This window comes from Anolis carolinensis, chromosome 1 (assembly GCF_035594765.1).
Source record: "Anolis carolinensis isolate JA03-04 chromosome 1, rAnoCar3.1.pri, whole genome shotgun sequence".
Lineage (NCBI taxonomy): Eukaryota > Metazoa > Chordata > Lepidosauria > Squamata > Dactyloidae > Anolis > Anolis carolinensis.
This window is the reverse complement of record NC_085841.1, coordinates 215,622,462-215,650,113: the sequence shown is the minus strand read 5'-3', so window position 1 is coordinate 215,650,113 and position 27,652 is coordinate 215,622,462. Positions and strand designations below refer to the sequence as shown.

The 27,652-nt window shown below is 39.3% G+C and overlaps 1 protein-coding gene across 1 annotated transcript in view; it reads right to left on the bottom strand.

The window, feature by feature from the left end:
* The window catches only part of LOC134294344 (proline-rich protein 36-like), a 503,650-nt gene that overhangs the window by 301,217 nt on the left and 174,781 nt on the right, over window positions 1-27,652 (bottom strand). Inside the window, exon 3 of the mRNA XM_062965133.1 lies at window positions 24,582-24,672. Coding sequence (XP_062821203.1) covers window positions 24,582-24,672 — 91 coding nt within the window. The remainder of the gene's footprint in view (window positions 1-24,581; window positions 24,673-27,652) is intronic.

Genomic DNA, 27,652 nt, shown 5'->3' with positions numbered 1-27,652 from the left:
CCACATTGAAACAGCTTTACTAGCTACCAACCAGTTTCTGGATAGAATTCAGAAAGTTGTTTTTGGCCTTTAAAGCCGTATATAGCTTGGGTTTCAACTATCTAAAAAACTGTATCTCCTTATGTGAGCCTGCCCAAGTTTTCAGATCTTTGAAGGAATCTTGGACCAATGCACATGGTGGAAACACGAAGGAGAACCTTGGGGTTGTTAACAGTCTGCAAAATTCCCTCCCACAGGAGACCAAATTGGCTCCCACCCTGCTCTCTTTTTTCTGCAGACAAAATACCTTTTCATTCAGAAAGGTCTTTGACTCATAACCCATGTGGCAAAAGAGTATATTTGTGGTGTATTGAACCTGTTATAATTTTGTGTTTTCAAGTGTTTTAAGTATGTGTTTTTAATCGAATTATTTAATTTCTTCTTTTGCTTTTGTATAGGATTTTTAAATTAATCTTATGTTAATTTTTTTGTAGGCCATTTTGGGATTTATACTGGGTGAATGATGGGATATAAAGTAAATACAGTATAGTCTCATCCAACATAAACGGGCCAGCAGAATGTTGGATAAGCAAATATGTTGGATAATAAGGAGGGATTAAGGAAAAGCCTATTAAACATCAAATTAGGTTATGATTTTACAAATTAAGCACCAAAACATCATGTTATACAACAAATTTGATGGAAAAAGTAGTTTAATACGCAGTAATGTTATGTTTTAATTACAGTATTTACGAATTTGGCACCAAAATATCACGATATATTGAAAACATTGACTACAAAAATGTGTTGGATAATCCAGAACTTTGGGTAAGCGAGTGTTGGATAAGTGAGACTCTAATGTACATACAAATAAAATAAGATTATATTCTTTTAACCCAGGGCTCAGGAACTTGTGCTTCTATAGATATGATTGGATTTCAGTTTTGATTAGGATCAGAGGAAGTTGATGATGAATAGTGAAGGGTGATAGGTGAAAGAATTCAGCAATATTTTGTGGTCAGGAGTAGATCACAGTTTTTCCACCTCTACTCTGCCTCCCAACTTTGCACAACTTCACCCAACTTGCAGGGTCATGCAAGCCCTTGTGCCTGGATAAATTCATTTTTCCACAACAACCCCAAATATCTCCAGACAACACAGCCGATCAACATCTTGGCTTTTGGGAATTCTATCATACAAAGAGAACTTTTACAAGTTCTTCCTCAAACCTTTCACATTAAATCATTGTGTACTCTGTCAGGTAAGTTTAGTAATGTTCATATTCGAGGGCAAGTAATGAACAAATGTTATTTTAACCAATTCACCAAAAGGTGATTGAAGGTCTTCTTTATTGAGGCAGCTTTGTGGGCTAAAGGTAACATAGGATCAGTTCTTAATGGTTCTTCCCTTTGAAATCTTCCTTTTAGAATTTTTTGTTTTTGTTTTAAACCTTAATTTGCAGCAGGGAATTGAAGTTAGTCATTCAGCAAAAGACATTTTCCCCCCACTTCTAAGTCAAAAATTGAACCAATGCCCAGCATTGCTTAAAGGTGTTAATTGCTAGATTGGATATAAAAACGAAGGTTGTGACCCCGTATGGTAATTAAATATCCTATGGCAATGTTCCCAAGAAAAGGAAGCAAGGCGTGCTTTCCTGGCTCAGTTCTACAAGCAGGGTTATCTAATCCTATATGGCTTCAATGCAAATTATCTGTTTTGAAGTGCTGGTGTAGCATCAGTGATAGATTGCAAAAAAAAGTTTAAAAGACTGTTTCCCCATTATTACATTTGTTAAGAAAGGGATGCCTCTGAATGGTAAATGAACTCTAAATGCAGTCAAGTGAATCCCTTTGTAGAAGTCTAGAATCTAGTGTTTACTTTGAAATATACAGGTCATTCTTTAGAATGCGATACAATCCAATGAATATCTACTCAACTGTAAGTTTTGCTGTCATGAACACAAGAATAAAGAATTTCAAACATTTTCTTCATGCTAGGCATGATTATGAAAACATATGCATTCTCAACTATTCATCTATATATATAAAAGAGTGATGGCATCAGGGCAGCGGACAAAACAACAAAACTACAGGCCCCCCAACCTCGAAATTTGACAACACAACCCATCATTCATAGCTCTAGGTTGATACAACAAAAAGAAAAGAAAAATAAAGTCCTAATTAGAAGGAGAGGAATAATTGTTTTTATCCAATTGCTGCCAGTTACAAGGCTAAGTTCCACCCACTTGGTCTCTTAGCAACCTACTCAGCCCAGGGGACATCGAATCATAGCATCAGACAGTTAGGAGACACCCCTTAAGGCCATCCAGTCCAACCCAATTCTGCCATGCAGGACACAAGCCAAGCACTCCCAACAGATGGCCACCCAGCCTCTCAATACTACTACTACTAATAATAATAACAACATCATCATACAATCCTAAGGTTTGGTGTGACCCCTAAGGATCATCCAGATCAACTTCCTTGTACCATGCAGGAGGACACAATCCAAGCACTCCTGACAGATGGCCATCCAGCCTCTACATAATAATGATGATGAAGATGATGATGATGATGATGATGATAATAATCAAAGCATAGAATCCAAGAGTTTGGAGAGACCCCTAAGGGCCTTTCTACTATGCAGCAGGACACAATCCAAGCATTCACAATACTACACAGGTACATAGACCCCCTCTACCCTCACCACTTTCACAGTACACAAACAACCAAATGCATACTAAACATAAAGACAACCATACAACAGACATTCAATACCACCACGACCTCAACAAGTTCTCACCAACACCACCAGACAACGCCACAGCCACGCGTGACCGGGCACAGCTAGTATATATATATATATAGCACTAAAAGGACTTTTGGGTGAAAAATTGTGTAAAAAAAGCCTGGGAGGGCTTAAGCATTAAATTATTTTTGTTACTACTTCATAACTGTAACTTTGCTACTGTTATTAATTATAATGTAAATATCTGATATGCAGGATATATTTTCATTGTTACAAACTGAACATAAAGCATGATGATCAATCACAAAAACAATATGTTTGGGAGAGTATAGACAGTGGATGATGGGATTTACAGTATTATTTCTTTCTATATTTACAACATTTTTACACCACCTTTCTCACCCGAGGGGTCTCAAGGCAGCTTACAACATCCAGCAAGATTCAATGCCAAACAAATCAGTAAAAATTAACAACACATTTAAACCATTAACAATAATCAATAACAATACATTATACAAGCATTAAAAAGCATTAAAAACGTATACATTACTTAATTCGATTCTTCCAAGAACCTTGTACATAGACCTTAATTCAGACCGTGTCAATATATTGCTTACTCATTAAATGCTTCAACCGATTCAGTTCTGACTACCAGAGATCACTGAGACCCCCACGAATGACAGACCTGGACCAAACTTGGCACACAGAACCCCCATGACGTTTGGTGGGAGGATTCGCCATCTGGTTCCAAAAAAAGAAGAGAAGGACAGGCAGAGAGATCTTCAGCCTTCTATGCCAAAGGGGTTCCTAAGACCATCAGAAAATGTGGTTTTGATGGCCTTTCGCGACCCTCTGAAACTCCCATTCAACCTCCCAGGGTTCGCGACCCCCAGGTTGAGAACTGCTGATCTTGAAGGAAGGAAATGAGTCATTTTAACCATTTTTCCCCACAGTGAGAATGTCTCCTCAGTTTCTGAAGTCCACTTGGCATACAGAACCCCCATAACCAACAGAAAATACTGGAGGGATTAGGAGGAATTGACAGTGATTTAGGGGAGATGTAGTTCACCTACATTCAGAGAGTACTGTGAACCCAAATGACAATGGATCTGGACCAAATTTGGCACAAATAACCGATATGCCCCAATTTGAATATTGATGGTGTACTGAGGAACGAGAGACCAAATTGCCAATATCCGCTGGATAATGGAGGAAGCCAGGGAGTTTCAGAAAAACATCTACTTCTGCTTTATTGACTATTCTAAAGCCTTTGACTGTGTGGATCATAATAAACTATGGCATGTTCTTGGTGGTATGGGGATACCAAGTCACCTTGTCTGTCTCCTGAGAAATCTGTATAAAGACCAAGTAGCCACAGTGAGAACAGACCATGGAACAACAGACTGGTTCAAGATTGGGAAAGGAGTGCGGCAGGGCTGCATACTTTCACCCTCTCTATTCAACTTGTACGCAGAACACATCATGCGACACTTGGGGCTTGAGGAATCTAAGGCCGGAGTTAAAATTGCTGGAAGAAACATTAACAACCTTAGGTATGCAGATGATATGACTCTGATGGCCGAAAGCGAGGAGGATCTGAGGAGCCTTATCACCAAGGTGAAAGAAGAATGTGCAATAGCTGGGTTGCAGTTAAACGTCAAGAAAACCAAGATCATGGCAACTACACCTATTGATAACTGGCAAATAGAGTGAGAAAACGTGGAGGCAGTGACAGACTTTATATTTCTAGGTGCGAAGATCACTGCAGATGCAGACTGCAGACAGGAAATCAGAAGACGTTTACTTCTTGGGAGGAGAGCAATGGCCAACCTTGACAAAATAGTGAAGAGCAGAGACATCACACTGGCAACGAAGGTCCGCATAGTCAAAGCAATGGTATTCCCCATAGTAACCTATGGATGCGAGAGCTGGTCCATAAGGAAGGCTGAGCGAAGGAAGATAGACACTTTTGAACTCTGGTGCTGGAGGAAAATCCTAAGACTGCCTTGGACTGCAAGAAGATCCAACCAGTCCATCCTCCAGGAAATAATGCCCGGCTGCTCACTGGAGGGAAGGATATTGGAGGCAAAGCTGAAGTATTTTGGACACATCATGAGAAGACAGGAAAGCTTGGAAAAGATCACGATGCTGGGGAAAATGGAAGGAAAAAGGAAGAGAGGCCGACTAAGGGCAAGATGGATGGACGGTATCCTTGAAGTGACTGGCTTGACCTTGAAGGAACTGGGGGCGGTGACGGCTGACAGGGAGCTCTGGCTTGGACTGGTCCATGAGGTCACGAAGAGTCGGAGACGACTAAACAATTGAGCAGCAGGCGTGGTGTTCCATTATCCAGATGGAGGCCACAAGGGGGTGGTAGACAGAGGATAGTCCATTTTAAGGTGGGAAGAGGGTTGAAGGTTAAACTATTATCTCCTGTTTTCATGTTTTTCCTCCCATCTATGTCCCTGTCATCAAAACAACAATTCTTTATGATATGAGAGGGGGAAAAGGGGTGGGAATAACCAGTGAAAATGGGGAAAATGCTTTTCCTCCTTCAACTCCCCCCCTCCTCACAATTAAACTGGAATATCCTTCTCTGTCTAGTCGGCTTTTTGGAGTCCGCCTGGATAATGGAACAGTGCCCATTCATCATTCAGAACTGATTCTGCACAAAATTTGCACAGAAAACAGACTTTTGTGTGCAATTATCACCATTGTCCTTGCAAAAAAAAAAACAATTCTGCATATAAACAGGAAAACCCACAAGCACATAATCCAGTTTGAATGGTTTTAGAACCTGTTTTACAAATAAATAGCAAAGGAATGGTTAAGAATCTTCTCACACCATTACGTCTCTCTTCAAAATGGCAGCCTGCTAAAAGTCCTTTTCATTTAAAACTAACAAATAAACAAACCTGTACATTGTAACATGTAGTTGCATGTAACATCGAGTGTGCCCTCCAGACAATAATATGAGCATGTATAATTCTAAATTTCCAAGTCTTTTCTAATCGCTTGGTATTTTAACCCCAGAACTGCATTAATGCTGGAGGGGAAAGGAAATATGTACAAAGGTTATCTCCATGGTGATTGTTTTCTTATGTTCATATTATACTTTTAACATATGAACATCTTCTAAATAAGAAAAAGAGCTCAATAGAAAAACAAACGTAGCTGTTCATGTTCCTTGCAAATGAATTATGAAACCAGCATGGTGCAGATTCAGCAGATACAGGAACAAAATGATGGAATTAAACCTTGCTTATAAGGATAAATACATGACACAGTTCACAGGCTTACAAAGACAGATTCTAGATTCAGCATTATATATATATATATATATATATATATATATATATATATATATATATATATTCCTTCAAGAAGGTTTCAAGGTTCTTTAATGTACATAAATGAGTATTTAAACCTTTAAAAATGTATATACGGCAAAATAATGAACCAAGAAAAAGGTGTGTTAGACTATCAAATAAATTGTGATTTTGGTAAACCAGTGGTATACTACACTAAAGTCATAAACCATAACATCATATGTGTGTTCTAAGTTTCAATTGCTAGAGTAGGCTAGTGCTTGTATTGTTATTTCTTCATGCTTTTGTACTATTTTCAATTACCTGTTCTTTGACTTTTTCTCTTGAAAAGAGAACTGTTAGAGAATTTTTAAAAGGATGGCTGCACCACATGACTAGTGAAGGCATATAAATGAAGATCTAAAGCTTGAATCATGTCATATTCCTCCTCCATCATTTAGTGAATTTTAAATAGTTACAATTACACTATAAAATATAAGAATATATCATTGTTTGAGACTTGATCAGTTCTGTGGTGCTTACATAACACACAAAGCTGATTTGGTGTTAACGTGGGCAAGGCCACTTACCATATATACTCGAGTATAAGCCAACCTGAATATAAGCCAAGGCTCCTAATTTTACCACAAAAAACTGGGAAAACTTATTTATTCAAGTATAAGTCAAGGGTGGGAAATGCAGCAGCTACTGGTAAATTTCAAAATAAAAATAGATACCAATAAAATTACATTAATTGTGGCATCTGTAGATCAAATGTTTTTGAATATTTACCATATTTCAAAGAAAAACAGTAAACTAGCTCTGTAAGTGGAAAAGTGCAGTCAACAAAAACAATATGGTATCAAAAATAACTTAATAATGATGATAATGATGATAATAATAATAATAATAATCTTCATTTAGAAGACCTGGCTATGGCTCACGAATGGGACCCTGAAGAAGGAGACAGAAGGCCTGATCCTTGCAGCCCAGGAGCAAGCCATCAGAACAAATGCAATTAAGGCCGAGATCGAAAAATCAGCTGATGACCCAAAATGCAGACTGTGCAAGGAAACTGACGAAACCATTGATCATATCCTCAGCTGCTGTAAGAAAATTGCACAGACAGACTACAAACAGAGGCACAACTCTGTGGCCCAAATGATTCATTGGAACTTATGCCTCAAGTACCACCTCCCTGCAGTAAAGAACTGGTGGGATCACAAACCTGCAAAGGTTGTGGAAAATGAACACACAAAGATACTGTGGGACTTCCGAATCCAGATTGACAAAGTTCTGGAACACAACACACCAGACATCACAGTTGTGGAAAAGAAAAAGGTTTGGATCATTGATGTTGCCATCCCAGGTGACAGTCGCATTGACGAAAACAACAGGAAAAACTCAGCCACTATCAGGACCTCAAGATTGAACTGCAAAGACACTGGCAGAAACCAGTGCAGGTGGTCCCGGTAGTGATGGGCACACTAGGTGCCGTGCCAAGAGATCTCAGCCGGCATTTGGAAACAATAGACATTGACAAAATTACGATCTGCCAACTGCAAAAAGCCACCCTACTGGGATCTGCGCGCATCATCCGAAAATACATCACACAGTCCTAGACACTTGGGAAGTGTTCGACTTGTGATTTTGTGATATGAAATCCACCATGTCTATCTTGTTTGCTGTGTCATAAAATACAATAATAAACTTCATTTGTATCCCACCCTATCTCCCCATGGGGATTCAGGCTGACTTCCAGCATAGTATCAGGCAAACATTCAATGGCTATATAAATAATGCAGAGCTAGATATAGAATTGTAATTATATATACTAATTTCACATATGCATTTCCTCCCTGAAACGTTTACAAATCCTATCTCTCTATATATGTGCATTTCCCTCGTGCAATATTTGTAAGCCCTAAATATCTATGTTTATATCTCTCTAGACATCTTTATATATGTGTATGCGCATGCATTTCCCCCAGTAATATTTGCAAGCTCTATATATCTATATTCATATCTATCTATCTAGACATCTCTATATATATAGATAATTATATCTATATAGGATTTGCAGGGACGTGCAAACATGTGAGGGGAAAAATTATATATAAAATTAATGTATACATATAGATACAGTTATACAGGTACATGGAAATCTCTAGATAGCTATATTTATATAGGATTTGCAAACACCTGGAAACATATGAGGGGAAAATTCATATTTAAAATTAATGTATATCTAGGGGGGAAATCTATATATTATTTACAAGCTTTGGGGCATGCATTTGCCCAAGGAAGAAATGCAAGCAAAGCCCCCCCAAGAAAACTTTGGCCTCATTTCCTACCTATTTTATTTCTCCCGTTTTCAAACTCTAAAAGTAGCCAGAAAAGGCTTTTTAACCCCCCCCCCTAAAAAAAAACAAAAAACTTGTAAACAAGGTTTACAAAATTAAAATGAAAAAGCATTGGGTAAGTACCGATTCTTACGTTTTTGGTGCGGGCCACACCAACTTGTCAGATATTGCATTGTAAGTACGAATTTAATGAATTTGCACAACCCTAGTAATTGCAGCTATACATTTGGTTTTGGGAAAAGAAATTGAAAGTACATCATTTGCTAGCTAATTACTCGAAACCATCATGCACATATATGAGGTTAAACATGCTAGAATTATTAGCCTTTTCTGTTTTTTAGATATATTGAATTTCGTCCCTATCCAGGCCCCTTCTACACTGCCATATAATACAGATTATGAAAGCAGATAATCCACATTATCTGCTTTAAACTGGGTTATATGAGTGTGCACTGTCATTTAATCCAATTCAAAGCTGACAATCTGGATTTTATATGGTAGTGGAAATGGGATCTTGGTCAAATAGACATGAACAATTCCAGTAGCAATCATTCTAAATACAGTACTTCTGAATTTTTTGAAATGCAAGTGTTAACTAAGCAGTTGACACAGAATTCCACCCATACATCATTAATAATTACCAAAAGACATTGGTATTTCCTCTCAACTTTCCTATCTTTGATGTTAAGTGTAATGACTCCAGTTATCCTAAGGTGTATCTACACTATAGAATGTATTATTATTATTATTATTATTATTATTATTATTATTATTATTATTATTATTAATTTCATTTCTATCCCACTCTTCTCACCCCACAAGGGACTCAGAGCAGCGTACAACGTACATTTAGGCAAAAATTCAATGCCTCATTATACAAAGCAAATAAAACATAACATAAAATCAATAGAAACAGACAAATACAGTTTGGCACCACTTTAACTGCTGTGGCTCAATGCTATGGAATCCTGAGAGTTGTACTTTTGGTGAGACACCAGCACGCTTTGGCAGAGAAAGCTAAATACTTTGTAAAACTGCAATTCCCATGATTCCATAGCTTTGCACCATAGCAGTTAATGTGGTGTCAAACTGCATTAATTCTACAGTGTAGCTGCATCCCTGGCTGTTTGAAAGTGGTGTGTTGGTCTTTTATCTTTTCTGTTATGCTTTCAGTGAGTTTCAGATGGTTTTTACTCATGTGCTTTTTAAATAAAATTATTTGGTTTATTTATTTACATCATTTTTATCCCGCCTTTCTCCCCGGGGGGACTCAAGGCGGCTTACAATAAATAGGCAAAAATTCAATGCCTAAAACAGTGTACAAAACAACAATTCATATAAAAACAGATACCATTACAAAATAAAATCACATTATATAAAATTTTAAACATATCCAAGATTAAAATCCATTCATCCAGCATCCTCAACACTTTTTTTTTCACTTTTCGCTTTTTTTTCACTTTTGTAAAATAAGAGTTTACCTGAATGTTTGTTTTAAACTATTGTAAGCCATGCTCTGAGTAAAATAGTATAAATAAGAATTAAAAATGAAATACAAATTTGGAGGAGTTTGATACAACAGGGTGTTTAAAAAAGATGCACCTTAACCACCATGGCTTTATCCAGTGGAATTCTGCACTTCACACTTTACTGATGTTTAGTGCAATGGACTATTTCTGTCTACTAGAGAACTTGAAGTCCGGTGTGTTGTCGAAGGCTTTCATGGCCGGGATCACAGGGTTGTTGTACGTCTTTCGGGCTGTGTGGCCATGTTCCAGAAGTATTCTCTCCTGACGTTTCGCCCACATCTATGGCAGGCATCCTCAGAGGTTGTGAGGTATGGATAAACTAAGTAAGGAAAGGAAAGAATATACATCTGTGTAGAGTCCAGGGTGTGGCAAGAGTCTTTTGTCTGTGGTGGTGCAGAAGAGCTGCAAGGCCAAAAACAAGCCATGAGAGTCAAGACAAAGATCCACCCAGAGGAAAGGTGTTCTTACCATACATCAAGGGAACCACTGACCGCATAGGCAAACTGATGAAGAAGCACAACCTACAAACTATCTACAGACCCACAAAGAAAATCCAACAAATGCTACGGTCAGCGAAGGACAAGAGGGATCCTCTCTCCTCTGCAGGAGTCTACTGGATACCATGCAGCTGTGGACAAGTCTACATAGGGACCACCAAACACAGCGCCCAAACAAGAGTCAAAGAACATGAAAGGCACTGCAGACTAATTCAACCAGAGAAATCAGCCATAGCAGAGCATTTGATGAACCAGCCTGGACACAGTATATTATTTGAGAACACAAAAATGCTGGACCATTCCAACAACTATCATGTCAGACTACACAGAGAAGCCATTGAAATCCACAAGCATGTGGACAACTTCAACAGAAAGGAAGAAACCATGAAAATGAACAAAAGCTGGCTACCAGTATTAAAAAAACTCCAAAATCAAAACAGGTAGATGGGAACCAACACTCCGAGGGAAGAGGACAGCTAATGACTGAACAAAGGATGCCCCCAGGCAAGAGACAAAACCTTTCCAATGCTAATTAGGGTGATTAACTGAAACATTAATGCTGGCTTCCCAGTGACCAAGGACTCTTGCCACACCCTGGACTCTACACAGATATATATTCTTTCCCTTCCTTATTTAGTTTATCCATACCTCACAACCTCTGAGGATGCCTGCCATAGATGTGGGCGAAACGTCAGGAGAGAATACTTCTGGAACATGGCCACACAGCCCGAAAGACATACAACAACCCAACTTGAAGTCCTTTCCCTAATCACAAACCCCAAGATTTCATGATGGCCATGACAATTAAAATAGCCTCAAACTGCTGTACCTCTGCAGTGTAGATGCACTCAAAAGTCAAATGTGGTTCATGAATCTAGGCTGGCATCAGTATTCCACTATTATTTCATTGGTATATGCAGTGTTGGAAGGAGAAAAAAGATCAAGTTTCTAAAATCCTGTAAGGCTCAAATGTGGCATGTACAAATAGCCAATTTTTTAAAAATTAAATTCACTAAATTATTCCTCACTGAGTTTGTACTAAGCCCAAAGAAGCCCCAAATGAAGCAAAGCATGGTAAATCAGAAACAACAAAGCGCCAGATTCAATGAATATGAGCCCCTTTCATCTGAAAGTAAATTTTAAGTTTTCAAATCTTTGGGCATTTGGACAGAAAGTTTTGTTTACAAAATTTCATTGCACATTTTTATTTCTTATCATTACTGAGGAAGTAAGTGAGATTGAAGACTAGAGGTTTCTGCAATGTCTAGTTTTGTTTTTCACTCTGGAAGGTCCAAAGTTGAAAAATAGCTAAACAATTTTTTTCAAAAGCCAGAGAGGACTTTGATTTTCCTAACTTAAAAAATATATTTGCTCTATGATTGTTCAGTGTCTAATTTTGCTTGGGCAACAAGCAAATAAAGAAATAAACTATATGTACAGCAACAGAACAGGGAAAAGGTACCAGGTTTTTTTTTGCTTTGTTTTTTTTAAAAAAAACATACCAGTAGAAATGTTTTGCTCTTATATTGCGAGACAAGCGGCTCTTGCCTTCATCATGTGTGAGCCTGCTTGGAAGCTGGGTGAATATATTCCCATTACTGGAGCTGTGCACAACCTAGCCAGCCCTAAATGCCAAGAAATAAGCAAGGGAGAGAGTGAAGCATCAGTGGCAAATTGGAATCTAAGGCCTTTTGTGCTTGTTAAATGGTGGAATGATTATAATTGGAAAAAGTGATGTGCATTAGTTCTGAGTGAATGTACAAGAAATGACAAGCGTGTAACTTAATGATTACTCCACAACACTCAAAACTACCGTGGAGTCTTGCATGGAGCGGTTCAGCCCTACAGCAAAGAAAATGGCATACCTTCGACTGCTATTCACGGACATCCCCCACAGGTCACATGGAAATAACCTCGAAGTGATAAGTCTTGGTTTAGGAAGTCTGCTGCTTAAGCTTGTATAAGTCATTGTGACAGAAGGTGGTGTGTGTGTGGGTGCGTCTGGCTGTGTGTGTGTGTTTTTCCACGCCTGCAAAGCCATTGTGTTTGTTAGCGGCAACTGGGCAGAGTCTTGTTTTAAATGAAACAATATACTGTATGTTTAATCTCATGGGCACCGAGGTATCAGAAATGCTGTAGATCATATTTCTATGATTTATTGGTGGGAGCCTTTCCCTTGTGGAGTATTTCCTTTCTAATCCACCCTTTCACATTACAGCACTATACAATCACTGGTACAATGAAGAAGTAGGAAAAAAAAAGAATGATGCTGGCCAAAAAATTCAGCAAATTAACATAAGCCTTTCTGAAGGTTGAAAAAGAGAATATTGTTATGCAAGAGCATCCCAAGTGTAACATTTGTGAATTACATATACAGTAAAGGTAAAGGTTTCCCCTGACGTTAAGTCCAATCATGTCTGACTCTGGGGGTTGGTGCTCATCTCCATTTCTAAGCTGAAGAGCCGGCATTGTCTGTAGACACCTCCAAGGTCATGTGGCCGGCATGACTGCATGGAGCGCCCTTACCTTCCTGCCGGGGCGGTACCTATTGATCTACTCACATTGGCATGTTTTCGAACTGCTAGGTTGGCAGAAGCTGGAGCTAACAGCGGGCACTCACTCCGCTCCCGGGATTTGAACCTGGCACCTTTTGGTCCGCAAGTTCCGCAGCTCAGTGCTTTAACACACTTCGCCACCGGGGCTCCATAAGTAGAGTAAAATCGTTTCGTTGTATTTTTCTCTCAAGATGACTGATTTATGGCCACCGACTGAAAGAGAGACCTCAAGGCTATGTCTTCCTCGATTGACTCATTCCACCTATAGTGCAGTCTTCGTCTTTCCCTAATTCCTTCAACTTTACCAAGCATTACCATCTTTTCCAAAGAGTCATGTCATAATAAGTAAAATTGTTACTCCCTTCATGGTATTAATGGCATTGGCACTCATCTACCTTTGCAAATCTATGACTTAGCCAGAGCTTGTATTTCCACAGTCTGCATGTTAAATGGTATCCTGTAACAATTGACTAGTCTATAGGAAAGGTCTATATCAGGGGTCCCCAAACTAAGGCCCGGGGGCCGGATGCGGCCCTCCAAGGCCATTTACCTGGCCCCCGCCCTCAGTTTTAGACTTAGTCTCGCCCAAAGTCTGAAATGACTTGAAGGCACAATACCAACAATCCTACTTGATTATCTCATTGGCCAGAAGTAGGCCCACACTTCCCACTGAAATTCTGATAAGTTTAGAATATGTTGGTTAAAATTATTTTTATTTTAAAATATTGTATTGTTCTTTCCTTTACCAATATTGTAAATGAAATATTGTAAATGAATGATATGGTAATAATAGAATATATTGTGTATACATATAATATTGCTAATAATAATATAATGTAATACAATATAATATTTATTTATTTATTTATTACAGTGTTTCTGCCCCGCCCTTCTCACCCAATAAGGGACTCAGGGCGGCTAATAATAATACAATATAATAATATTGTATAATATAATAATATTAATTATATATATATTATATTATATGTAATATTATTAATAATATTATGGTATAATGGTATAATACAATATAGTAATATATAATTCTAATATTGTGCTATGCTAATAATATAATATATTGTATGTACATACAACTTGTAAGCCACTCTGAGTCCCCTTCGGGGTGAGAGAGGGTTGGGTATAAATGTAGTAAATAAATAATTAAGTAATTGTTGCTGGGTTGTTTTTGTTTTGTTTTGTTTTTTTGTTTTTTGCACTACAAGCAAGACATGTGCAGTGAGCATAGGAATCTGTTCGTCTTTTTTTTTTTCAAATGATAATTCGGCCCCTCAACAATCTGAGGGGCCATGAATCGGCCCTCCACTTAAAAAGTTTGAGGACCCCTGGTCTATATTATATAGTAAATGGCTTCCAGACACACTACAGACTATGTCCCCTACATTTCAGGATCTGATCCCAAATTATTTCCTTATCTCAGATTCTCTGACAGTGTAGACTCATATTCAGTTCAAAACAGATAATCTGGGATCAGATCCTGGCATATAGGGCAGTGTAGAACCAATCTAAGTGAAATAAATGGGACTAAACTTAGCCATGAAAAGAACCTCATAGAACCATATTTTCACTGCAGTGCAAGCTAAATAATAGGACCTAGTGCTAGACAAAATAGTTTCTTCGAGCCAATATTTGTTCAAGGTTATTGGAAGTAAGTCATTGCTTACTACAGCAACAAGGTAGTGGGATTGAATGACAGAACACAGTGGTCCAATCCACCCACAATGAAAGCCTTTGTTCATAGCAATGGTCTCCTAAAAGTCTCCATCTCAACAGAAAGCCCACTAAATACAAGCACCTCTTATAGCATTGGTCTCTTTCCTTTTTATTCTTTTACTAATGTCTTTGAAACCATGATTTAGTATGAAATAGATGCTAATAAGAAAAGGGGTTTTACTTTTTTTAAGGGGAAAAGGCTGACAGTTGGGAAAAAGAATATATTATAAGGTCCATCATGCAGGTAATATCCTGTATATATCGAGACTAATCACCCATTTATAGTTAAAACAAGAGGTGTTAAGGGTATAGTGAATCACAGTCTAATGATTAGTGATAAAAAATCACCTGCGTAATGAAAGTGGTATTGAGAAACAGATTTTTAGGCAAAAATGATTATCAGGTGAGATTGATTAAAAGGATAATTGTGGAACAATGTAACCTTCCCCATAATTATAAGCCTGAAGTTGCTTTAGACCATTTGTCATAAAGGTGTGATGATCCTGTATTGTAAAAAGATTGGCCAATGATTAGAAAGATATTTATTGCTTCCCATAATGTGAAGTAGTATCACATCTATGTACAGTATAGCTGTAATATATCTTTACAAGTTAAAGACAGAAGCTGAATTTGGATTCAAAAGTTCATGAAAGTTTCTAATTTAAAAATGAATGAAAGTAACATCTAGAACAATGATGGGCAAGCTTTTGCACTTGGTGTGTCAAAATTCACCAAAAAACCTAGCATGACTTGGGTGGTGTGTCACTTCGAGAAAAAAACCATAATTTCGCAATATGTATAGTTTAAATAACAAAAATATATAATCTATATATATAAAAGAGTGATGGCATCACGGCGACCCACAAAACAACAAAACTACAGGCCCCCCAACCTCGAAATTTGACAACACAACCCATCATCCACGCCTCTAGGTTGATACAACAAAAAGAAAAGAAAAATAAAGTCCTAATTAGAGAGAGAGGAATAATTTCTTTTATCCAAATGCTGCCAGTTAGAAGGCTAAGCTCTTCCAACTTGGTCTCCTAGCAACCCAATAAAAAATAATAAAAATCACTAAAAATTAATACAATAAAATACTATAATAACAGAAAATAACTAAAAATAATACAAGAAAATAATAAAATATAATAAATAAAAATATATCTTACAATAAAATTAATAAAAAATTGCAAATAACGTCAAATAAAAATTACACAACAATTTTTAACCAATACCACCACCACTTTGCCACAGCAACGCGTGGCCAGGCACAGCTAGTTGTAATATATAACTGTACTCAATCAATCAAAAACTATTTACTACCATTATTTCTATGTACAACAATCTATGGTACCTCTTGCAGTTTCCATGCTGATTTCTCTCTATTCTAGTTTCAGTGTAGTCATGAATAATGAATAATATAATAATAATATAATAGTAATAATATGATAATATACTACAATTATATATATATATATATATATATATATATATATATATATATATATAAATGTAATGTGCATAATTCCCATGGAGTAAACAACAAAACCACTGGACCAAATCACACCAAATTTGTCCACAAAAGACATAGTCATCCAATCAATCTGCATGCAGCAACGTGTCAGCAAAAATGGCTAGGCGTGTCAGTGCTGTCACACGTGTCATAGGTTGGCCATCACTGATCGGGAACAAACTAATGGGTGTTCTCCATTATATTCACTACTGGATCCTAAATAGTGGCTGTAGAATTCATTAAATTAGGCTTCAATTTGTTGGCTAGCCTAACCAAACAAATGTGTACAACATGGGACTTTTTCACCAAGAGCATATCCCGAAACTGCAAACAGCTTGAGAATTGTAGAGTCTGAAAGAACAGTGGTTAAGGGTGAAATGGTTTGCTTGACTGCACAGATTGTGTATGGAAAGAAAAAAAATCTGCAAATCTTTCAATTTGGTTTGCCTAAATCAGGGGTGAAAATTATATTGTGATCCACTTCAAGTCTCATTTGGGAGAAAGGCAGGATATTAATTACTGTAGAATAAGTAGGGAAACTATTAGGCCTGCAACAGGACTGTTCACTAGGAAAAGTTATAGAGAGTACACATCTTCCTTCTTTCAACAGCCTCAATGAGTACTAGTTTATCGATGCACAACTGAGTGTTGGTTATGGCCTCTAAAGCCCTATACATCTGATGTTCAAGTTATCTGAAGAGCTATGTTATTCCACATGAGCCTGCCTGTTTTGAGATGTCCTGGCGGGGCCTTTATTTAGGTATATAATAATAATAATAATAATAATAATCATCATCATCATCATCTTTTGGTGCCGTGCCAAAAGATCTCAGCCGGCATTTGGAAACAATAGACATTGACAAAATTACAATTTGCCAACTGCAAAAGGCCACCCTCCTGGGATCTGCGCGCATCACCCGAAAATACATCACACAGTCCTAGACACTTGGGAAATGTTCAACTTTTGTGATACGAAATCCAGCATATCTATCTTGTTTGCTGTGTCATAATAAAATAATAATAATAATAATAATAATAATAATAATAATAATAATAATAATTTTTTTGTATGCCGCCTACATTTCCCCAATGGGGACTCAGAGCGGCTCACACGGGGGCAAGCCCAATACAATCATATAATATCATAAAATCAACAGCTGAGACATCAAAGAATGAATTTAAAAACAAATTAAACAAGTCATGATTTAAAATAGACATAATTAAAATATTAAACAATCATCCAAGACGTTAAAAGGTCCAATATAGGACAACAGTCTGGACGACGGTCAAAACTGATGAAGGGAGTGTCTATTACAGAATAGAACATACATCAAATAGACACAACAAGGAGGGAAGATAAATCTGAATGGTATCACAGATGTTGTTTCTTTCAGGGTCTTCTATCACAGACTGGTAGTGCATTGGGTTAAAGCCTTGTACTAGGAGGACTGATGACTTGAAGGTTGGGTTGCTGACCTGAAGGTTGTCAGTTCAAATCCAACCCAGGTATAGCGTGGATGAGTTCCCTCTATCAGCTCCAGCTCCATGTGGGGACATGAGAGAAGCCTCCTACAAGGATGGTAAAAAAAAAATGAAAACACCCAGGCATCCCCTGTGCAATGTCCTTGCAGATGGCCAATTCTCTCACACCAGAAGTGGCTTGCAGTTTCTTAAGTCGCTCCTGACATTAAGAAAAAAACACAGACTAAGCTTTGATCTTTCAGTCCATGCTGAGAAATCCTGAGAGAAGTGGCCATCTCCTTTATTGTCCCTGCCATGGCCAGGAAGCCCAACAGAGCCACCAGACAGAAGAGGCAGCCAGTGTTTCTTTCCCAGCATAAGACATCAGTCCATGCCCGGGGCTGTGGCGCAGATGGGAGAGCAAGCCAGTGCAATTAACTGCGATGAATCACTGACCAGGAGGTCATAAGTTTGAGGCCCGCTCGGAGCTATGTTGTTGTTTGTCTTTGTCCTATGTTAAAAGGCATTGAATGTTTGCCTAATATGTGTAATGTGATCTGCTCTGAGTCCCCTTCGGGGTGAGAAGGGCAGAATATAAATGCTGTAAATAAATAAATAAATAAATGCTGAAAAAGCCTTCCTTCTCTATCTCCTCTCCACTACCTGCCTATCTATTATATGCAGCTGGACTCTTGCCTCCTGAAAGAAGGTGGGAAGGAAGAAGATAATACAAGTGGGATAGCTGCAGACAACCAGGTGGGGATGGGCCAGCGAAAAAGAATCAGAGAGGGCAAAAAATGTGAAATCTGCCATATATCTATCCCAAAAGCAATGAAAATTATTTCTCTCTCTTTTAGACCGAATAGATATGCAATCACTGGCAACGAAGGTCTGCATAGTTAAAGCAATGATATTCCCCATAGTAACCTATGGATGTGAGAGCTGGACCATAAGGAAGGCTGAGCGAAGGAAGATAGACGCTTTTGAACTGTGGGAGTGCCTTGGACCGCAAGAAGATCCAACCAGTCCATCCTCCAGGAAATAATGCCCGGCTGCTCAATGGAGAGAAGGATATTAGAAGCCACATAATGAGAAGACAGGAAAGCTTGGAGAAGATAATGATGCTGGGGAAAATGGAAGGAAAAAGGAAGAGAGGTCGACCAAGGGCAAGATGGATGGATGGTATCCTTGAAGGGGCTGCCTTGACCTTGAAGGAGCGGGGCTGGCGACAGCTGAAAGGGAGCTCTGGCGTGGGCTGGTCCATGTGGTCACGAAGAGTTGGAAGTGACTGAATGACTAAGCAACAACAACCCTTCAAAATAGGCTCCTTGTGGTTGAACAAAGCAATTCCAATGCTGCCACTTTTCATATCAGTGGAAGAAGTCTTCACTTGAGATGTTGTTCAAAGCCCTCACCACAGCTGCACTGATGTTTTCAACTATCCCAAAATAATGTCCTTTGAGGTGGGCTTTGAGCTTGGGGAAAGGAATTGCACAGGGCCAAGTCAGGGTGGTATTGTGCATGGGGAAGGGTTCAATTCTTGAAGTTGAAGGACTCTGCGTTTTCACCTGTGATAAGACATGAAAAGACTCCTCTGCATTTTCATCCATGACAAGACATGAAAACTACTGTGTACATTGCTGATGTACTGACTGCAGGGCCGGCCCTAGGTAATTTTCAAGTATAAGCGAACAGAATTTTGCCCCCCCCCAAAACCAATCACTGAAAAATAAAAGCGTTGGATAAGCAAAAATGTTGGATAATAAGGAGGGATTAAGGAAAAGCCTATTAAACATTAAATTACATTATGATTTTACAAATTAAGCACCAAAAACATCATGTTTTACAACAAATTGACAGAAAAAGCAGTTCAATACATGGTAATGTTATGTAGGAATTACTATATTTGTGAATTTAGCACCAAACATTGAACTGGGATATAAGGCAGTGTGAACCCAGTTCAAAGCAGATATTGTGGGTTATTCTGCTTTAATATTCTGGGTTATATGGCTGTGTGGAAGAGCCCTGAATACACAGCCATATAACCCAGAATATCAAGGTAGATAATCCACAATTAAAAGGCCACCGAAAAGGAATCTGGCCCCTGGTATTAAAAAAACTCTAAAATCAGGACAGTATATAAAGAACACCACTCAGAAAACAGAGGAATTCCAGACAGGAAGCAATCAGGGCCAGCTAACACCTCCCAACAATGGATTCCCCCAGATAGGAAGCAGACAAGCTTTGAAGTTGCAAAACCATTCAATGCTAATCAAGGTGGCCACTCACAACATTCACACTTGCCTCAAAGACTGACATTCCACATATATATATATATATATATATATATATATATATATATATATATAAATCCTACTTGACTGGTTTCCAAGAGACCTCGCAGCCACTTCACCCAGCGGGAGACAGCCTCAGCTGCGCCCCCCAAACGACGGCGCCCGAGGCAACCGCTTAAATTGCCTTATGGGTGAACCACCCCTGACTGAGTGTTACAAGGCACGGACTCAATTGAGGAAGGTCAAACTGTTTTCCTGGGTTCTGCCTCCTCCTGCCTCAACCCCCTTTTCCTTCCTTAGCCCTTTAATGTTGTACAAAAAATATCTTTCTTATTACTTTTGGGACAGATGTATTTGTCTTCTCCACTGGCATTTCTTCACTTACCATTGAGTTGAATTTTACCTAACTCCCCCCTCTCCCTCACAATACCTAAATGAACTGTTGACTTTCTCATTTTTTATCTGTCTTCTCCAGGTCCTCTTTTCCACCTCCCCACCCTTGGTTGTCCTTAGCTAGTCTGTGTGCCTCCTCCACAAAGATGAAAAGAAGGAATAGTAGACTAGCAAGCTGGTTGCATACAATTACAGGCAAGTGAGCAGCAAAGAATCCATATGGGGAGAGCCTACCATAAATGAAACATCAACCCCTTCAGCTCTCTCCATAAAGGCAGGGTAGTGCCAAAGGGTCACCACCATTTTCTTGCTTGGGCATTCAAAAAGGTTAGGAACAGCAGCTCAGCAGATAGAGATATCATATTGACTAGTGCATAAGTTGCCCCTGGATTTTGGGTCAACTTTTGGCATGCATTTTTAGACTTATACACAAACATATGGTAGATGTGTTCAATTGCAAAAAAAAAAAGTGAACTTGTCACTCAAAAGTAGCCTTTAAATGCATTATTCAGCTTTAACAATAAGTGTTAATAATTTTGAAGGATATTCAGTCCATATGTTTAAAGGCCCAAATATAAGATTGGCACTGCACTTTTAAAACAATAACAATAGAACATGAATCAGTCCTCCCAGAGGAACTTGAAGAAAATCAGTCATTTTTGGAAGATGAAGCTGGATATCTAGGGTTTTGTGTTTTTATGCCAGACTTCTGTCAAAACTAACCTATCAATCTTGGAGGGAGAGAGAAACTTAAAATACTAGATGAAAGCAAGAAGCAAACAGAGTTTTGAAATCTTACACTAGGGCTGATTTCTTGTAGTGAGGACCTTGAATGAAGACAGCGAGATGCCAAAGCAAAGGTAATAATCAAATTCTGGGACAATGTGTTCATAGTGTGTCCCATCTGTTGTCATTTCTAGTTATTACTCAAAGCAATTGAGGAAAAGAGACAGGAGAGCCGAAACAGTCACATGGCAACATTGATGCAAAACAGAATCATAAAGCAGAATCAGCAGTAGCATAAGGATGGCCATTTCTAGCAATATGGCCTTCAAGAATCATTTCTGCAGATTAGAGCACAGTTGAAATTGTTTGTTTTGTCACTGTCAAAATATGTTGCTGTACATGAATACAAAATCTCTTCCCATTGCTTTTGAGAGTTCTCTCGTATGAAGAAAGGAGAACCCCCAGGGAGTTTTAAAAATGTTTTTACATTTATTTTTATTTATTTAAAACATTTATATTCTGCCCTTCTCACCCTGAAAGGGACTCAGGGTGGAGCACAACATATACATGGCAAACATTCAATTCCAAAACATAACATAAACTATAAATATAAATAAACAATAAGAACAATTATCTCCACTTTAAAATCAGTTGTTTAAAAACCATCTCAGATCAGCCATACCGAATTCAGTAAGTAGGGTGAAGTTTCCTATTGTTGCCTTATTGTACTGTCCCAAAGACTTGATCCCACTGCCAAGTTTTTACCATCTTTCTGAAGGACACAAGGGAGGAGGCTGATCTAATTCGCCAGGGAGGGAGTTACATAGCCAAGAGGCAATCACTGTCTTTTGTCACCGCCAATTGCGCCTGTAATGGTGTCAGGACTGAGAGCAGGGCCTCTCTGGAAGATCTTAATCTCTGTGGTGGTTCATAAAGGGAGATACTTTCGGACAGGTAAACTGGACCAAGGACATTTAGGGCTTTATAGGCCAAAGCCAGCACTTTGAATTGTACTCGGTAGTGAACTGGCAACTAGTGGAGGTTGTGGAAGTTGTGTGCTCCCTAAATGCCGCCCCAGTTTTTAACCTTGTTGGCTCTCTTTGGACTATTTGAAGCTTCTGAACAATTTTCAAAAGCAACCCCACATGGAGCGTGTTGCAATCCTACATGGAAGTTGTGTGCTCCCTAAATGCCGCCCCAGTTTTTAACCTTGTTGGCTCTCTTTGGACTATTTGAAGCTTCTGAACAATTTTCAAAAGCAACCCCACATGGAGCGTGTTGCAATCCTAGATGTACATCTAGTCTATCCTAAATGTAACGAGAGCATGGACCGCCGTGGCTAAGTCTGACTTCTCAAGGTACAAGCACAACTGGCACACAAGTTTTAATTATGTGAAAGCCTCCCTAGCCACCACCGAAACCTGAGGTTCCAGGCCCAACTATGAGTCCCAAGCTGCGAACCTGCACCTTCAAGGGAAGTGTGATCCCATCCAGGAAAGGCTGTAACCCTATGCCCTGTTTGGCTTTACGACTGACCAGGATTCAACTTTAATTTATTCACCCTCATCCAGACTGACACAGTGGCCAGGCACTGGTTCATGACCTGGATAGCCTCCTTAACATTTGGTGAAAAGGAGTAGTAGAGTTGGACATCATCTGCGTACAGATGGCATCGAATTCCAAAACTCTGGATGATCTCACTCAGCGGATTCATGTAGATGTTAAACATAATGGGGGACAATATTGAACCCTGTGGGACACCACAGTACAATAGCTATGGGGTCAAGCAGGAGTCCTCCAACAACACCCTCTGGGTATGATCCTTCAGGAAGGACTGGAGCCACTGCAAAACAGTACTTCCAAGACCCATTCTCGCAAGGCGACCCAGAAGATACCGTGATCTATGGTAGTGAAGGCCGCTGAGGGGTCCAGGAGAAACAACAGTGGGATCCAGTGATGATTTTTTTCAACAGCGGTTTTATCACAGCTTCTTTTAAGTTTGCTGGAATTTTGCCTTCTCAGAGGTAGGCATTAACCACCACCTTTACCCACACTGCCAATCCCCCTCTGGCTTCCTTTATCAACCAGGATGGGCAAGGGTCCAGGATGCATGTGGTCACCCTCGCCCAGGGCCGGTTCATAATGGAAACTCTTGAAGCCACCGCTTCGGGCGCAGCCCTTGCTGGGTGCTCTCACAGCGGCGGCGGCGGTCGTGGCAGCGGCGGCAGCGGCTGCGATCATTGGGTCGCTTGCTGTGGAACAAGGAAGTCCTTGCTATTCTCGCGAGATTTCACAGAAATCTCACGAGATCTTGCAAGAATAGTAAGGACTTCCTGGAGTTCTTTGACTGGAGAGAGCGCCGCCGCTGCCAATAAGTTGGGGTGTGTGTGTAATTTCGAGGGGGGGGGGGCGCCCCTAGGTTTGCGTACATACTGCCCTCACCTCTCCAAGAATCTTGTCAACGTCCTCAGGTTAAACAAATTGAAATTAATCCATTAAAACTGGACAAGCAGTTTTAATCCATCCATTTAATCCATTAAAACTGGACAAACTCTACATCTTTAGAGGCTGCAGTAACTGTGGCATCCAGATTGGAGCGAATCAGAGTGACTTTATCCACAAAGAACCGAGCAAATGCCTCATAGTGAGCTGACAAAGCGTCAGGGACCCCATCATGGGTGGCGGGGTTCAACAAACCTCTGACCGTTCGAAACAACTCAGCTGGGCAATTCCTTGCAGATGCAATGTTGACCACAATGTGAGATTTACTTGCGGCCTTCACTGCCACGGATACGCCCTTGAATAAGTGCTCGCTATGATTTGTTGTGAGATGACCGCCACACACCCTCTAGACTCCTTTTCATTTGCTTCATCGCTGCCAGCTCCCCATTGAACCCAGGGGCTGGTTTAGCTCTGCTATGCGAGAGGGGTCGTGACATCGTGGAGTCAGGGTGCATGCTTGGTGGGTTTCTTCAAACACGATCAATCATCTGCACACCAGCACCCTGATGAATTGGTGAATCGGCTTCCACACCAATTCCTGTTCAATGTCAGACTCAAACACATCTGTAGTCTGAAGTCCAAACATTTATTTCAATGTCTATAATACATATTTACAAAGCATAGCAAAAGCCATCGCTCTGAGCTGGCATTCTTCTATAGCCTCTTCGCACGGCAAGCACAGCTCAGTGCACACAGAGATAAGAAAACACATTCCTCAGTCTGAAGGAAGTTCCCGACCTCCAAGGCTGGAAATCATGCCTGATATGTCAACAGCAGTCACAACAGGCTGTCAGTCAAAATAGCCTGCTGTTAACTGTTTCATTACTGAAACACACATTCTTGCAAAACAGCAGAAATACTTGATTTACATTTCATACACATACAACCATAATCCAACAGGTCGCTCCGGAGCAATTGTGTCTATTGCCTTAGTTATCTCCCTATTATAGAGAGTAACCAGAACATCAACAAAATCACTTACCTCAATGATGGGAAATTTCCCAAGAGCCATCAGGAATCCTTCTGGATCCATAAGCCTCCTGGGGCAGACCATCTTAATGGGTCCTCCAGCCCTGTGGAAGTTAGGGAACACAGTGAGTCTAAATTTGACCAAGTAAAGAAAGCATTAAGTAGTTCTGCCTTTTCCCTATCCCCTGTCACCATCACCCCATCTTCTCCTCGCAGAGGCCTTATCGCCTCCTTGTTCTTCCATTTTCTACCGACGTAAGCAAAAAAGCCTTTTTTGTTGTTTTTAATGTCCCTGGCAAGCCTGAGCTCATTTTGCGCTTTAGCCTTGAGAACCTTTTCCCTACAAGAGTTGGCTATTCGTTTGAATTCTTCTTTGGTGATTTCTCCCCTTTTCCACCTCTTGTGCAAGTCATTACCTTTCTTGAATGTTGGTAAAAACAATTATCATGGTTATGATACAATCATACTCTGAGGACGAGGACTCGCCTAGCATAGTTATGATTATTATATTTACTTATATTCCACTTTCCTCTCATAGGAGACTCATAGTGGGCGGCTAAATGGAGACCCAGAGATGAGGGTATTTCTTAGATTGATCCTTCTGGATTATTCAAGAAAATACAAGACATCTTCCCTCAAGTTTCAGGGCTGCTGATAGGTAAGATTTAAGGACTAGCTGATGCTTGGATTACTCTGCCTTAAAATGGATTTAAAAAATACTTGTGGTCCTTGCATAACTTGACCATCTGTTTGGCAAAAGAGCCTTCCTCACTGTAAACACAGACTGCAATGTAAACAAATTGAATCCCACTGTGATAGGGTCATCAAAGTCAGAAATGACTCGAAGGCACACATCAACAACAACTTTACAAAGAACTAAGGCAGACTGGCTTTGAATCATGAAACCTATTTATCTGAATATCAAAGCAGCTTGATTGAGACCGGCCCTGGACCATTTTGGATTCTGAATAGAATGACACAGTCCAAATGATGCAGAGATGGAGAATCAGAAGTGAGTGGAGAAAAGACATTGCCATATAAATTCCAGATAAATTCCAGATAATCTGCTTTGAACTGGATTATATGGCAATGCATCACAATATTGGTTTTTTAATCCTGGTAAACTGAATTCCTGAATCTCTATTTGGATTCGGTATCTGTACTAGAAGGTGTTAGGCATCTTTGTCCACAAGCATAAGGACATATTTATACTGAAATTGTATGACTTTCCAAAGCATCTTTGCCATTCAGGGTTTGTTTGAAGTTTTTGTCATTTTTAAGGAGAAAAGCATTCCACTTTAGCTTTACCACATAAAGAAAAATCTGTTTGTACAGTTATTGCTGTCTAGGAATATATTTTTTTTACTTTTCAAAAAGACACAGCAATTCTTTAAAAATTTTGCATTTCAATCTGGCATGCACTGTGCTATTTACTGGTTGTCAGGTGCACTCTCAAAGCTTCTGAAGAGCTTTAAAAAACAACAAGAAGAACTCAGAGAAGTATCCTCAAGCCTTCAAGATGCTGAGTGCCTCTTGAGACCTCTCTGTTTACCATAAAAACTGAGGGCATGCCTTGCAATTTTGAACACAAGACATTGAAGATATGTTATTCATTCAGGCCTTCCAGATTCAAATTGTTGAGGTGCAAGGACTGCAAGAGTTTCAGATGAGTCGTTTTCTATGGTCACCAGCAGCTCTGTCAAAATAGTGTGGCTAAGCTATTATAGGAAAGAGTCTTAAGAACCATAAAGCATTGTCTCACTCTGGAACACTTAATGTACATTATTTTGAAGATTAAACCAGGGGAGACTTCAAAAACTCACATTTCAAAGTAGCAGGAGTAGGAAATAAATTCTTTTTTTGCCATTCAAGCAATAGAGAGGAGGGGGAATCTTGGAGGTGTAATCCAAAATTTCACTCTAGCTGTGCTTCTATGTTTTCTCAACTCACGTCTTTTCTGCTTCTTTCCATCCTGACCGCCATTAACAGAAATAGGCCCAGATAATTTCATTGGGCCGGGCTGTGGCACAGCTGGCTAGTAACCAGCTGCAATAAATCACTACTGACCGAGAGGTCATGAATTCGAAGCCTGGGTCGGGTTAAGCCCCCGATCATTAAATAGCCCGGCTTGCTGTTGACCTATGCAGCCCCGAAAGACAGTTGCATCTGTCAAGTAGGGAAATTTAGATACGCTTTATGCGGGAGGCTAATTTAACTAATTTACAACATCATAAAAACTGCCAGCAAAACGCGAGGAAAGGAATGAGGAAGTACAGCCACTAGTGGACAGTGAAGCAATAGCTCCCCCTGTGGCCGGAATCGTGAAGCTGGCAAAAAATGTTAAATGCCTCTGTGTCTGTCTATATATGTTGTTTGTCTGTTGGCATTGAATGTTTGCCATATATGTGTTCATTGTAATCCACCCTGCGTCCCCTTCGGGGTGAGAAGGCCGGAATATAAATACTGTAAATAAATAAATAAATAAACTTCTATAGACAATTCACTTAATATAGCAATGGTGGGTAGAATATGCCAGTGATAGGTAGGCCCCCATATCTGTGGAGGATATGTTCCCAGACTTCATATAGATACACAAAGCTGTGGATAATAGTAAACCTTATTGAATGCCCAGCCCAATAATTCAACAGAGTTGTGCTGGAGGATCTAGAAAATGCTTTGTTATGGAAAAGTGAAATTGTGATTACTGGTCCAATGGATTCAGAGGTCATACTGTAATTCAGAATATTATATTTATTTTGCCATTTGGCATCCTTCATGATTTCACTAACTTATTCACATAGACTTTGGCTTCCATTTTAGTATTTTGTTCACTTACTGATAATGCCTGATGCACTTTGTTATATTTTCTGAATCTGATGAATAGATCCATTTTGAGCACTGCTCTAGACGATTTCTATATTCTATAGATTAAGGATGTGCAAGTCTTTGTTTTTAAATCATAAGTAGTATGTAATTCAGAAGTTTTGCATATACAAACAGATATTAAGAAACATGGGGGGGGGGCCGCACTAAAACGTAAGAATCAAAACCCACCCAATACTTTTTCGTTTGAATTCTGTAATG